We start from the raw sequence: 14,065 nt of genomic DNA, 5'->3' as shown, positions 1-14,065 counted from the left end.
ACCGATCCAATACAAACTTATTGTTATCGACTTTGAAAATATAATTAACGCTGTTCCAAAGATTTGGAAACGTGCAATGTCTTCACCAACATTATGAGAGTTTCCGCTAAACAAAGTTTCTACAACAAACTGTTTGTGACCACAATGTTGAACACTATTGATCACCGTCTGGCTACCAGCACTGGTGTAGCCAGTATACTTGTGATGTCAAGTACTGATATTATGTTGGGCTGACAGACGTTGTCTAACACTTGCTAACTGTAATAAATAGAACTTGCCATACCTTATATCACAACTTAAGCAGTTTCGGGAAAATTCAAGTAACGTCCGAGTTTTATGGGAACTTCATCTTTGTAGTCAGGTATACGTCACGTACTACTGATAACAATGAGGTTAGCCAGTAAAGATGCCTGCACGACGCATTACCACTTGACTAATCATTCTTCTAGTTCCACAATATCAAACTTTATGATGTATATCCTAACAGCTTTCTAAATGGATGCGAAGACAAGACTTACCGATTATCACCTATTCATACAGCAATTACGTGTCAATAGTTTCATCATGAATGACGTTCCTGTATTGTACTGGAACGAGTGACAAGACCACTGCTTAGTTTCACACTTCACCTTCCGGTGGTAGCTGCCACAGACCGCTAGCTAAATATTCTAACACATTTGCTCTCAAACTATTTCATTATGTCTGATATACAGATCTATTGTTACTTTATATAACTATACAACACTGACCATGTAAAGGTTCTTAATGAATTTCCTTCTACAGATTGTTGTGTTACTATATCAAACCCCACAATGTCAAGCCTCACACAATGTATATATTTTTGTGGTCATTACAAGTACCAAGCAAACATTTGTAGTTTTCTTCCTCTGTAAAACAGGAAAATAAGGCTAATTTCATAGTTTTTATCTATTTTAATCTTTATCCAGTAATGCGATTCATTATGAAAATGCACATGAATTACTTAAAACCAAATAAGAGTTTTTCTTTTTATTCATATTACATTCATCATCTGGTATCTACTGGGTATATTACATTCATCATGTGGTATCTACTGGGTATACAGAGGTTTGTAGACCGATGTGTAGATCGTAGGTGTAGCCAGCTGGAGTGTGGGCAAGTCATCGTACTCCTGCAGAAGGCCTGCGCCAGTGTAGGTCACCATAGCAGTGTTGGTGTCCTCGTACAGGAAGGGGAAGGAGAGCGGATGGAGGGCCGGTGTCGTCCCGATCTAGGGAGGAGGAGGAGACATGTGGTAACACTGGGCGAGACCTGTATGGCAACCTGCCACGTGACGCTACACACTTGACAACACTGAACTCAAGATGGTGGAGTGAGGGAGGGGGGTTAATGTGGCACTATTATTACCCGCGAGCTTCATATGTACACCAACATGTCAACTGGGAGGACTGATGAACACGTCTCAGTGGTGGACACACTTTACAAGTCATAGTTTTGAAGAGGAATAACATGTGAACCTCGTCCAACCTGCTATCATACAAATATTTCTCAATATACAGGTGATCTTACCACCACATGAAACACTGTAGGTCTTACCTCTCTGTGCAAGACGAGGGAAGCTCCCTTCAAGAGGTACAAGAGGAGTCTGTGGCGGGTCTGAACGTACAGTCCTACCTCGCCCGTTGGCATCAGGGATAGACTGCTCTGTACCGCTCCATCCACTTCTACGCTCTAAAAGGACATATGATAAATCGCATAAGTAGAAGAACTACAGATGCAGAGCAACAAGGTGTCTGCCCAACTACAAAAAAAAATAAAAGGTACATTTTACCTTATGTAACCAATTACATGAGCTTTTCGTTCATCAAACTACCATCACGAGGTATTCGCTGCTGTTTGCAGATCCTTATCTCCAAATATTCTCTCCACGCTCATATGATAACTGGGACTTTATGTGTAACTGGTGATAGCAACCTCAGGAAGACCACAAAATAAAAACTAAGTAACATTCACGTGACCAGCGTGCCATACTCGCAAGATAGTGGTCTAGTATGATCAAGGTTCAAAGTAATCCCCTCACCCTTTCGTTTAGCATTTGAAATAGTAACGACATCAGAAGACCAGGACTTCATGCGAGGACCTCTGTAGTGTAACTTACTTGAACACAAGGCTATTTGCACGACTGGAAAACTATAGGAATGGAGAGTTACGAGTCATGGCGCCGGCTACCAACAAATGTGGCGATTAATTCCATTGTGACAAGGTTGCTAATCAAGTGACCGACGCGGATGAATTTAGCTCAAGTCAGGGAATCCATGGACAACGTGGATGGATTATAGCATGTTCCTCCAAGCCAAAATAATATCAGACTCGTGGCCAGAGAAGGGAGGGTCAGAACCATGTTTGCCTGTAACCTCCAAGTTTTCTCCTGGTATAGCGTGGTTCACCGAGAAACCTTCACCTGCTGCCGAACATGAATTCTGAAGCTACAAATATCCATTAAAGTTTACAGAAATAGTTTCTTGTATGCATTAAAACAAAATACTGACGCTGTGTCAAGAAAAAACAAATATATGAAACAAGCTTATTTGGAAACAACTATTTCGAAAATAACATTATTGAAAATTTTTCTACATGCCTTGATTTCTATGTGAAGATGTCTAATTAGAATGAATATTACTAAATGAACACAAACCTATAAGAAAATATTTCTGCAAGAAATGATCAGTTTGTGCATTGCATCGTCCACAAAGCTTATGTCAGCCAGTGACTTATCTAACATTGTTATAATACATGTGATTTACTGCATTTCACTACACATGTACGATTATTCCAGACGAATGAAATTGCGAACGATTCATCAGAGTCTCCACACATTTTTGAGTTAAGCAAAAGTTACATTGTTTAACATGTCAAGACCTTCCCCTGTAACTTGCATCACCCACCCTGGTCTTCATACAAGCTCTCTCAACATAGAATATCTTTGGTAAACTGCCTTCCAGCGAAATTGCCAGAAGCACAAATATTCATGAATGAAAATGACCAGAGAAGACCAGCACATGGCATGACCAGAGTACAGAACACCAGCACATGGCTGTTCCAAGTAATGCTCTGGCAAACGTTCCTTGTTTAACTTCATACTGCCAAGTGGTAATGATCTTGACACAGCCATTCATTATTTATAGCTAAATGTCCTTGGATCAACACATTCCTAGGATCAACACACTCCTAGGATCAAGAGGGCACCACCTGTTCTACTTGTACAAAAAGCCATGTCCTAAACAAAGTATGAAAACATTCAAACAAAAATAACATTTCAGCACAAATATAATCAGCTGGTGGATCTTAAACAGTTTCATTCTTATTTAATTTTACAGTTGTCGCAAGGAAAATATCACGCTATAGAAAGAATTGAACTACAACATTCCTCCAAGTAGCAAACTCGGATTTTTTATTTTCATTTTTATTTTGTGCAATTTGTTGCGAGACAGGTATGCATCCCGGGGTCCAGCCACCAGCCTCGGTAGTACCCATCTCTGCCACCAGATGCAACACTGTTCTGCCGCCTAACAGGAGTGCAATAGGCTGTCTACTACTTTATGTGGTTGCTCTGTACTCTATCTCGCTACAGACACCCACTCCACGAATCGCTATCTCGACCTTATCCAACACAATGTTGGATAAGGTCTCCAACAGGCTCACACACGCGCACACAGGATTTTCACAGTTAAAGAAAATAGTTTTTCACTCAAGTTATTAGCTCGGTCCTAAATAAAAGTATTAGTTTGTGCACCAAATACTCAACCCACTAAGTAGGAAAGTTAATTGAAACATTTGCAGGACAAGTTGAATCTTGGAATAACTTGTACCTGGAGTGTGCGGAGCGAGAGGGAGGCGGTAGTGGTTGTTAGCTCGAGCACCAACACCTGACCCACCAGCTGGGGGGTATGTCCGCGGGTGAGAGCCACCAGGCCCCTAGAGCCCAGGTTGACGGCAGATACCCAACACACATCAAGCACAACTTGGCGATGTATCTGCCAGCAAAATATTCCAAGAATTACATCAAGTTTTCTCAAACCTTAACTACTATACACATGTGAATACAACTTACCCACCCAATATTAAGCTCAAGTTTATTGGAGAGGCATACATGTGCTTGTGTAATTTACAAGGAGAATTTTACACTTGTGATGGTCTGTCTCTTATCCTTTTATGACTGCATCATGTCTGTATTCGCATATCTATACACAAAACCTCAGCCAGGTATCCTGGAGTGCCTCGCCTCACATGATCAAGACTAAACTGAGTCAATGTGTAACATTCTCCCTGCTTGCTCGATTGTTTCTTTTTGAATTCGAAGAATTTGGGAAGAATTTAATGGAGGGTTCTTCGAAGTGAGACTAGGAAAAAAGTGAAGGTTAAGGAGGAGATATCAAGGTATTCAACCCACGAGCTACAATATAGGCCAACAAGATTGTTCAAGGATGACGGCCACTCACACTTCTGGTTGTCAACCATTTCCACCAACGGTTGACATTTTTCTAAGAGCACATGATGCAAACATATTTTGAACATTTTCTTCATAATCTGAGATCAGTAGCTTTATAAAACTTACTAGAAGTATATATGACAAGCGAAGAACATATGTACATATCTAGCCATAGCTAGTCATGACCCAGTGTATGCACATGATCACTCATACTGTATTGAAGGTATGGCACTCACCTTCACCATCTGATCCTCGAGTTCGTCATATTTGAATACCTTCAGGTAGGCTGGCTGTGTGGTGGTGGTCGCCTCCACCACCAGTAGGTACGACAACTTCCTTAGTCGCAGCCACACTCCCTGCAACACACACCTTTAGTTCTTATCATCGTTCATAAAACTTGTTAGCGACACAATGCTACTTACATAATAAGCTACTGAGAGGCACTTCTGGATAATGGGATACAATAAAATAATTCTAATACTTATCATTGCAATTACCGTAGTATATTCAGTATGTTTATAATCATGGTGATACAAGCTGTAGTTTACCATACACTTCTGTACTAGTAGACTGAAGCAACTTGCCTTAATTGCCCTCCTCGTGTTAAGGTAGTTCATCAGCAGGAAGGAACCACCAGGACTTCTGCACATCACGAGAGACCTGGAGCTGTAGTCTAGCACTGCCAGACACTGCCGGATCCCCACGTTGAAGCTCTGCAGAAATGTACGAGTTTGTCAGCGAGGACCACTATTGTACTGCTCAAGGGTTACCCATAGTCTCTCTAACACTAGTACCACCTCCTCACTGTTAACTTCACTATGATACGTGGCCTATAAAATGCTGTTTTAACCTACCAAATTCCGGACCAAAACAGTCCTCAAGTCATCCTTTCTACAGAAAATTCATTATAATACGAGTCACTTTATGTAATGTAGTCATTCTTCTATATGTTTTACATTTGTTAACATCAGAGTGTTGAACATAAGTTTGTAATATACTCAGAGAAAGCTATATACTGTAAAGCCAAGGTGACAACTTGTTGTCACGCCCATCTGAAAACTAACTACCTATCATCCACTTTCACATTATTGGTTTGATCGGTTTTGTTGCTTCCAGCAGTTTCCCTACGATGCTAGGGATCTTCCCCACGTAATTTATGAATCATATCTTTTTGTCATATATACTTTCCTAATACCATCATCAGGTAAAATGCGATTATAACTTTAGATAGAATATGATCGATCCCTTATGATGGATGGATCTGGAAGAGATAAATTAGGTGATTCAGGTGAAGATAGTGTCCTACAGATGTTGCTAAAACTGACGGAAGACCTGCAACAGAAGACTGTCTCACCACCAGGTCCCGACACTCTGTGACTCCGAAAGCGGCTTCCAGTCTGACGGCGTCACCCAGCTGGTACACATGACCGTACCCGCCAGAGCTTCGGTTGCCCACCTGCAACAGCAGAGAGGTATACATAAGTGAACACCCACTATGACCATCAGACATACTGCATAATTTGTCTTTTAGCTGCTCAAAAGATAATAATCTCCAATACTAGACACTTCACAAATTCATCAATGACAAATACATTTACTCAAGAGTTTCCTCTCTTTCATCTTTCAGTGTGTCTAACATTGTGTTCAACCTGTCTTTATAAACTTCATGAACCAGAAGCTGCGCCTCTTGGAAAGTGAGCAAGTAATGTGGTGAATCATTATTTACTTTAGTGTAGGTAGGAGTCGGTGGGAATTGATGGGAGACGGCGTCCATACCACCCGCTCCGCACACTGCCAACAGCTCCCTACCCATCCCCGCTACTGCTCTCGGCTCCCTCACAGGGATGGGTGGATCTAGGAGAAAAATTAGATTTCTGATTGTGTGTGCCATGTTTGACCTTCCGATACTTAAATAGGTGGGCGATCATCTCTAAAGGAAATGAAGATATATACTTAAATAGGTGGGCGGTCATCTCTAAAGGAAATGAAGATATCCTATGATATCTTCGCCATGTTCACGATTCGCCTTTGCAGCATTACATTCATTCACTCGTGAATATAGGCAATAATTTACTTTACAAAATGAACAACTAACAAGGTTCAGTTATGGTATCTAGTTAGAGTTTGGTCCTTCCTTGAGGAGGAAACTGTCCAGTGGTTCTTCCATCCAGCCACTCTGGAAGATCATCGTGCATCGAGCTTGTCTCTGCACGAAATGTTTCCGGTTTGGGAAGTTACAAGATAAAGTATGGAATGACTTACACAGCTCCAGTAGACTGGAGATATTGTAGGTATGAACGAGGTTCTTCGATCTGTCCAGACCAACCAGAGCGCTCACAGTGTCTCCGTCCAGCCTGGGAACAACAAGTTAAGCAAGTTACCAAACTGCTCTCTGACAGGTGGGTGGTTCCTTTTATCTTTTGACCTACTAAGCATCCAGAATACTGGATGATCAAGAAGGATTTGCTTTGGGTACACTTCGTCCCGCACAATGTTCATGGTAAACTGTTGTATGACTGATGGCAATAACCCTGGAATGATCAAGTCCCACTTGATCCGGGTCAAAGGCTGGGGCATCATACCAAGGGACATACCCTTTTGCTCGAGAAGTTAAGACATTTAATCTTATTCATGGTGATACCTGGAACTGATCATTCCAGGGCATACATTACTTACTGGACAGGCTGGAGCATGTGTAGAGGTCTGGAGAGGTTCTGCTGCTTGTAGTACCATAGGTCATTGACTCTTCCTGCAATATATTTGAAATTAGTGTCATATGTCGCCATGGACTGTCCAACGTACTCCATGTTCAGAGTAGATCATGACGTACCGTGAGGATAACATGATCTGTTGACGAGGCTGGTTCATATCTTTGATAAAATGATGGAAACTGTGTTCATGGATGAGTCAAGACCACTTTTGTAACGACAATGTTTCATCGACTAATTTGACAAGTGAAGACTTATGAAGAACAGGTTAGCTATGATATACCTGATTTACGTGTGGTGAAACACTGCTTACAACAAATTTGTTAAATAAAAAGAAACATTATTGAGCAGATGATTTTGGTCTTAAATAAAGGAAAAGGTTGCAAGGGTGTTAAGAGAACGGGTTTAACTATCTGGTATCATGTAAGGAGAGCCTTCGTGGCATGTCTATCATATTTGATGTTTTTTGACATAATAAATTGGAAAATAAACTTGGCAGCAATAAGCGCTTTGCAACCACCCACCCACCTGTTACGACATCTTGGATGTCTAGTGCCGCCTTCTGGACTGCAGCCAGTTTGTTGCCCATGTTTTCGAGGACGTGTTGACCGTGGAGGCAGAGCGCTAGGTCTGTGATGTTGTAGCCGTTGACGAGGTGGTTGCCCAGCCATACGTCCGCCAGCATCACCTCCCCGAACACCACTCCGCCCGTCACCAGTATGGCACCCTGGGTCCGAACCTGCCACCATAATATGGATTTACTCACCGACTCCTCGTACTCAAATGGCTGGTATTAGTGATGAACATTCAGCTTCCCTTACTAGAAATTGTTGCAATAATCCTTTTCAACATCATGCAAGATAGAGGCCTTAACTCCTACCGTCGAAGTGTTGAGTCTCCCGAGATCCACATCATTAAAGTAGTTGTCCTGGACGGCAAGATTGCCGTGGACAGTGAGTGCCAGGCGATGTGGCACTGCCGCACTCAATTTCAGTACCCCGCTAATGGTCTGCTGGGCCGTCCTGAGCAGCACGGTGGCCTGGGTCAGTGGCACACCGTCCACTCTGCCTCCCACGCTGTCATTATCCAAAACCATCAGATTATAATCTCGTACAACCAGCACATTAGCGCCATCATACAAAAGTCTGAAATGTCAGCCACTTGCAGAGACAGTTATTGCCATGTACCTTGTACTAATGTTATCTTAATCCGAGCGTTTTACAGAACGCTTAACTAGAACAGGATATAGATCCGGTTATCAAGGGCCGTTAGTTTGGCTCCGATATATAGTAGGCAAGCATCTTGTATATGAACTCACCCGTATCTCAAAACAACCAAAAAAAAAATAGCGTTTTTAACACTTCAACCATATAGTTCCTTCCTGCCACATACTCTTAGTTAATCTGCTTTCAATCTCCCTGCCAATCTAGAGGTTTTCAGACTACTAGATATCAAGAAGTCATGAGTTAGCCCTGCACGCTGGAACGCTTCCTATATGTACTTACGTCATAGATGCGAGGATCCTCAGACCACTGAAGGTAGTAACTCCCGAGATAGTGTGAGAATCTCCTCCTCCTCCAGCCACCACAACAACAGCCTTGGCAAACTCCGACAAGTCTTCTCCCTGACCAGGAAAAGTTAGTATTCATATACTCCTGGAAAATACTCCTGGAAATTACGTGTTTGTAAGTGTTATAGAATATGGAACTCTGGCTACCGCGTCCTCTCTCATAGTCGTCAATTATTTTTCTCCGTAATATTCAGGTTGAACTCGTTAACAAAACCTGATCATTTTTGTTCCCCAAATTTTTAGCTACATTTTGATGTCCTGACGGACGATGTGTTACAAACTGGTCAGTAATCAGGATGGAGAAACAGCTCTCCAGCTGACCTCAATAGAATCTAATCCTCCAACCCAAAGATTAGCAAGTATACTTACCAGAGGTTCGGCGAGGTCACTATACCAGCCTCACCTGCACCTCACTGTGGGGTCGAGGGGTCAGGTCACTATACCAGCCTCACCTGCACCTCACTGTGGGGTCAGGTCACTATACCAGCCTCACCTGCACCTCACTGTGGGGTCGAGGGGTCAGGTCACTATACCAGCCTCACCTGCACCTCACTGTGGGGTCGAGGGGTCAGGTCACCCACAAGGATCACGTCCCTGTGGAAGATCTTCCTGCCAGTAACGGAGCTGGTCTGGCCGCGGCGCACCAGGTCAACCTCCACTCTCAGGTTATTCACCGTCCCGGTCACTTGTACAGAAGCTGCAACAAGTAGTTATACATGATGCCACACTGGTACCTTCCAAAAGGTCGGGTTAAACAAGTTACAAATGAAATTTCAAGGTAAATGAAAATGCAATTCTTTTCAAGTAAATTACAGAGATAGACAGAGACACACACAAATGCTTTGACAGGTTTCAAGTAGACTCGTGCCGATGTTTATAGTATTTGACCTTCAGGTACTGCCTAACCTAACCTAGGATTCAAAGGAAGTTGAATGAAAGATCTCGTCAGATGACTCGGTATATGGTAACGTCTATTACACTATCACAGTTATGATAAAATCTCTTGACAGCAAGTCCTCTTAGATTCTAAAGTCTTGATTATACTTATGAAACTTTTATAAGTTTATGTTTATGATATTTTGTCTTAGATTTGTGTTACTTTACTGGGACTTGTGCATCACACTCGAGTGCTACAGACCCAAGCTTTAATAAACTATTCATTCCATCAGTTTTAAAAACCTTTGGTTTTCACGCACTAGAAATCTACTGTACAGACCTATCAAAACTGAAAAAAAGATTGAATTTCAACAAAGATTGACTGACCGAATGACTGCACTACCTATATGTACCAGACTTGTGTCGTTGTGTCAAGGCGACGTCCTACCTTGTGCAGTCAGTTCCTGCAGGGTCAGGACTCCCGTCACGCTTTGTTGAGAGTCAGTTAGGAGGACATTGTCCAGGTCACGCTGTTAACAGGGAAATCCATCAGATGAAGCACATTGTTAACAGGGAAATCCATCAGATGAAGCACATTGTTTAAATCATGATAGATATTGCCTTCATGTCCTAAATGTATCAGGCAGCTTTTACATCTGGGATCTGCATCATCATCAAATCAAGAGAAAATTTTTTAGGATTCTTTTATTAGCTTCAAATGTAGTTCATGTAGTGGCTTTGTTTACCCAGTACTGTATATCAAAGACTTAAGTGGCAATATTGACAATGGGCGAACCCTTCTGGCGAAAAGCATTCATTTATAACTAGTGACTATATAAGTCACGAGAGTAACACCTCCCTACACGATCTTTGTACAAGCCTTCCTTACTGTAAGAGGAAGCGTCATCAGACGCTTCAACCCCGAATCAACTCACAGAGAGCCGATCGTCTGTCGTGTCAACAAGGTAAGTGCGAAGGTAGTTGGTTGTGAGAGTGTCCAAAGTGAAGGATGCAGACACCACCTGGTTTCCCTCGCACTCCTGCCGCAGTACAGTGTCCCACACTGTCTCAACGTCTAATCCATTTATCAGCGCCTGAGGAAGAAGTTTCGGGACCAGGGGTAGTAATTACAATGATATGGGAAAGATTAGAAAACAGTAGAGTTGGTCAAGATCCTAATGACAAGTAGCAAATGTGAAAATATAGAATGTTCTTCGAGATTGGATGGCCAACGAGGAAGTAGTTTGGTGTGGGAGAGACTGGCAGGGGCAACAAGCCCAAAATGATTTATCTAGTCTTATGTGCTAGCCTCTCCTGGTGCTGTCACAACTTGGCAATTTTGATACAAATACGAAAAACTATCTTAAGTAAAACAGTATTTTTTTTAGTGATAATGAAAGTAAATTGATTACGAAGATTATCAAAAAAAGATAGCTGTGGAGAGATGGAGGAATCTTTACTTTTCAGGAATGGCAGATAAAGTGCTCGCCAGGGTAGGATATTCTACCTGGCATCATTAGCGGACATGTACCTTCAGCTCGAGGTCGACGCCAGGGTCAAGTATGACAGTGGTGAAGGAGGCCACAGAGGAGATACTGGCAGGGAGGTCGCTCAACCAGAACTCGTTCGTCAGGCTGGTAGAGTCTTCACCGTTTACAAGTCCAATGATCCTCACAGTATCTCCAAAGTTAACGTTACCTGTTGGTGATCCGGGTCACTAGAGTCAGTGTAAGATAAACGCAAGCCTTACATTATCAAATTGTTGCCTTTATGTTCGTACCCGCTAGGGCTCCAATCCTGGTCGAGGTAATCTGTCCACAGCCAGTTCAAATATTGGTTTATTATATATATATATATATATATATATATATATATATATATATATATATATATATATATATATATATATACTTTGTTGCTGTCTCCCGCGTTAGCGAGGTAACGCAAGGAAGCAGACGAAAGAATGGTCCAACCCACCCACATACACATGTATATACATACACGCCCACATATACACCTATGCATCTCAACGTATACATATATATAGACACAGATATATACATATATACACATGTACATAATTCATACTGTCTGCCCTTAATCATTCCCGTCGCCAGCCCGCCACACATGAAATGAGAACCCCCTCCCCCGCATGTGCAGGGGAAGGGGGTTGATATATATATGTTACGATAAAGCCATGATCAGGAGGGCATGCAGCTGGCAGTGTTGTATTTCTAGAAAATCCGACACGTGTATCCTGCCTGTACCTAGGATGACACGTGTATCCTGCCTGTACCTAGGATGACACGTGTATCCTGCCTGTACCTAGGATGACACGTGTATCCTGCCTGTACCTAGGATGACACGTGTATCCTGCCTGTACCTAGGATGACACGTGTATCCTGCCTGTACCGAGGATGAAACTGTGAACTTGTGGTTAGGTTAAGCAGAGGACGTGTCAGCAGCAGCTCACCTCGGATGGTGAGGGAGTTGATGACGGTAGTGGCGGGGTCGTGAACTAATGCATGAAAGAAAGTCTTGAGATCAGTATACAAGGGATCGTCGTCCTGAGTCGTGCTCCTCACCACCAGATTCTTCAACATATCAAACTTGCCAGAGAAGAAAACCATCGACTTGAACGTTTTACGTCCAGTTATCTGTTAAGAATAAAAGACCTTTCTCTTGCACTTCGATCTAACAATAGAATTATCTATACATTTGATTCCAGTTGACTCTCCTTTAGTAACTACCATTTGCCTAACATCTTGCGAAGGAGTTTATCAAAACACTGCGAGGATTACCACCTACTTTTTGTGCGTCTGAAGAAGCAGTGAAGGCGTGTACACCAAGATCCCAGCCTTGGGTTGTGCCAGTCAGGATTATCTCCCGTGCGTACAGCAGTCCTTGCGGTGTGCCAGAGTGAAGTCACTATTAGCATCAGCAAGTCAATATAATCCAAGGATCCAGCTAGTACAAAAATGTTACCAGTAGAGATGTTCGTAAAGATGTTACTCAGTCATGCAAACATTTTACCTTGATAATGACCTGCCACATGAACGTTACCTAGTTAATCTACATCAGTGAAACGTGGTTGCAACCAAGAACATTATCATACTTACCAAACGAAACTTTCTGTACTGTTGTAGTCTCATCCATCTTGGCGGTCATGTACAGGAGGCGATTCCACTCCACACTCTGTAAGTACACGCCGTCGAAGGTGACAGCTCCCGCCTTAACGTCATGCAGGGTATTGCGGCCTCTCAGCGTCTGGTCTCCAGACTTCAGTAGCCACCCAGAGTCGTAGTCTTCAGCCGAGACACCGTCGAAGTTCCCTGGGGAGAAGGAAGATGCACACCAGATAAAGTTCTAGCCCTCATAGATATGGTTTCAGAAATAAACGAATCTTCTCTTCACATTTCATTATGTTACCCTAAATAACCGACCTCATCTTTGATCTTCCCGTTTTGAAAAAAAAAAGATTTGACAATAATGAATGATACAAGAACCACAAACAGGAACTTATCAGTTTAGGGAATCTAAGAGCACTGTTGATGCATGTATTCAAAATTTTGAAGGGTTCCATAATAATGATCTAGGCAGATGTTTATATGGCATGATCAGTCCAACAACACTTAGTAATGAATACAAACGCATAGGCAAAGGTCGAAAATGGACTGTCGACACATTCACGTACATTAGGTGAAGATTGTATTAAGTTCAGCATCCGTTTTAGTAAACATAAAGTCTGCAGCTGTCATCCGAAATACTCATTCCTTGAATCACAGATCTAGTGTTGATTGATGCACTTTATACCACTGGAAATATGACAATGCACACATTGCTGTTGTAAGACAGTCAGTTTCTAAGACCTTCCGAATTGTGAGAGAGGCCGGCTCAGCAGGTGGCCAGGCTGGTCTCTGTACAGAGTATGTTTGATCAGGTACCTGAGCGCACCAGTCTACTGGACTACCCACAACCACTTGTATAGTGGTAAAACTCTGCTTACTCGACCGTATGTAGAACAAGATACCATTTGACATACAAGTATCAAGGTGTCGGAGCCCTATGATAGTTTTAAATGCTCAAAGAACCACCCTTTACTAGGCCTCTTAGCGTGGGCCATGTCCCCAAACATGGTTACACCTGAAGAACCATTAATACGTCAATATTGCCTTGCTTCATGACAAACCAAGTTGGTACCCATCTATCTACAGCATGATATTAACCACAACGATGATGAGCGACAGCGCAGTCTACGCCCGCTGGGAAATAACTCCTTCTATAGACGATTTTCTCTCTCTGTAATCTGCACATGACGGCCGTGATTCTCTTACCAATATCGTCGACTGACAACACAGTGAATAATAAACACAGACAACCGCTATGAAGAACTACAAACAATGGGATTCAAGATAGAAAGGAGGTGGTTTGCCTTCTCATTGA

The 14,065-nt window shown here is 42.4% G+C and overlaps 1 protein-coding gene across 2 annotated transcripts in view; it reads right to left on the bottom strand.

Annotated features, from left to right (window-relative positions):
* Nucleotides 1–993: 993 nt before the first annotated feature.
* Nucleotides 994–14,065, bottom strand: part of LOC139759722 (uncharacterized) — a 41,396-nt gene continuing 28,324 nt past the window's right edge. For both annotated transcript variants that reach the window (XM_071682117.1, XM_071682118.1), the window contains exons 27-45: nucleotides 12,742–12,954; nucleotides 12,431–12,525; nucleotides 12,096–12,279; nucleotides 11,154–11,320; nucleotides 10,558–10,716; nucleotides 10,071–10,152; nucleotides 9,289–9,443; nucleotides 8,682–8,800; nucleotides 8,057–8,252; nucleotides 7,705–7,915; nucleotides 7,145–7,217; nucleotides 6,731–6,822; nucleotides 6,195–6,322; nucleotides 5,823–5,924; nucleotides 5,049–5,181; nucleotides 4,705–4,820; nucleotides 3,849–4,013; nucleotides 1,576–1,710; nucleotides 994–1,249 (exon numbers count right to left, since the gene is read on the bottom strand). In XM_071682117.1, coding sequence (XP_071538218.1) covers nucleotides 1,070–1,249; nucleotides 1,576–1,710; nucleotides 3,849–4,013; nucleotides 4,705–4,820; nucleotides 5,049–5,181; nucleotides 5,823–5,924; nucleotides 6,195–6,322; nucleotides 6,731–6,822; nucleotides 7,145–7,217; nucleotides 7,705–7,915; nucleotides 8,057–8,252; nucleotides 8,682–8,800; nucleotides 9,289–9,443; nucleotides 10,071–10,152; nucleotides 10,558–10,716; nucleotides 11,154–11,320; nucleotides 12,096–12,279; nucleotides 12,431–12,525; nucleotides 12,742–12,954 — 2,705 coding nt within the window. In that variant the 3' untranslated portion in view covers nucleotides 994–1,069. The remainder of the gene's footprint in view (nucleotides 1,250–1,575; nucleotides 1,711–3,848; nucleotides 4,014–4,704; nucleotides 4,821–5,048; nucleotides 5,182–5,822; nucleotides 5,925–6,194; nucleotides 6,323–6,730; nucleotides 6,823–7,144; nucleotides 7,218–7,704; nucleotides 7,916–8,056; nucleotides 8,253–8,681; nucleotides 8,801–9,288; nucleotides 9,444–10,070; nucleotides 10,153–10,557; nucleotides 10,717–11,153; nucleotides 11,321–12,095; nucleotides 12,280–12,430; nucleotides 12,526–12,741; nucleotides 12,955–14,065) is intronic.

The sequence above is a fragment of the Panulirus ornatus genome, chromosome 34 (assembly GCF_036320965.1).
Source record: "Panulirus ornatus isolate Po-2019 chromosome 34, ASM3632096v1, whole genome shotgun sequence".
Lineage (NCBI taxonomy): Eukaryota > Metazoa > Arthropoda > Malacostraca > Decapoda > Palinuridae > Panulirus > Panulirus ornatus.
Note: the sequence above shows the minus strand (reverse complement) of the source record. Positions and strands in the feature narration are given on the sequence as shown.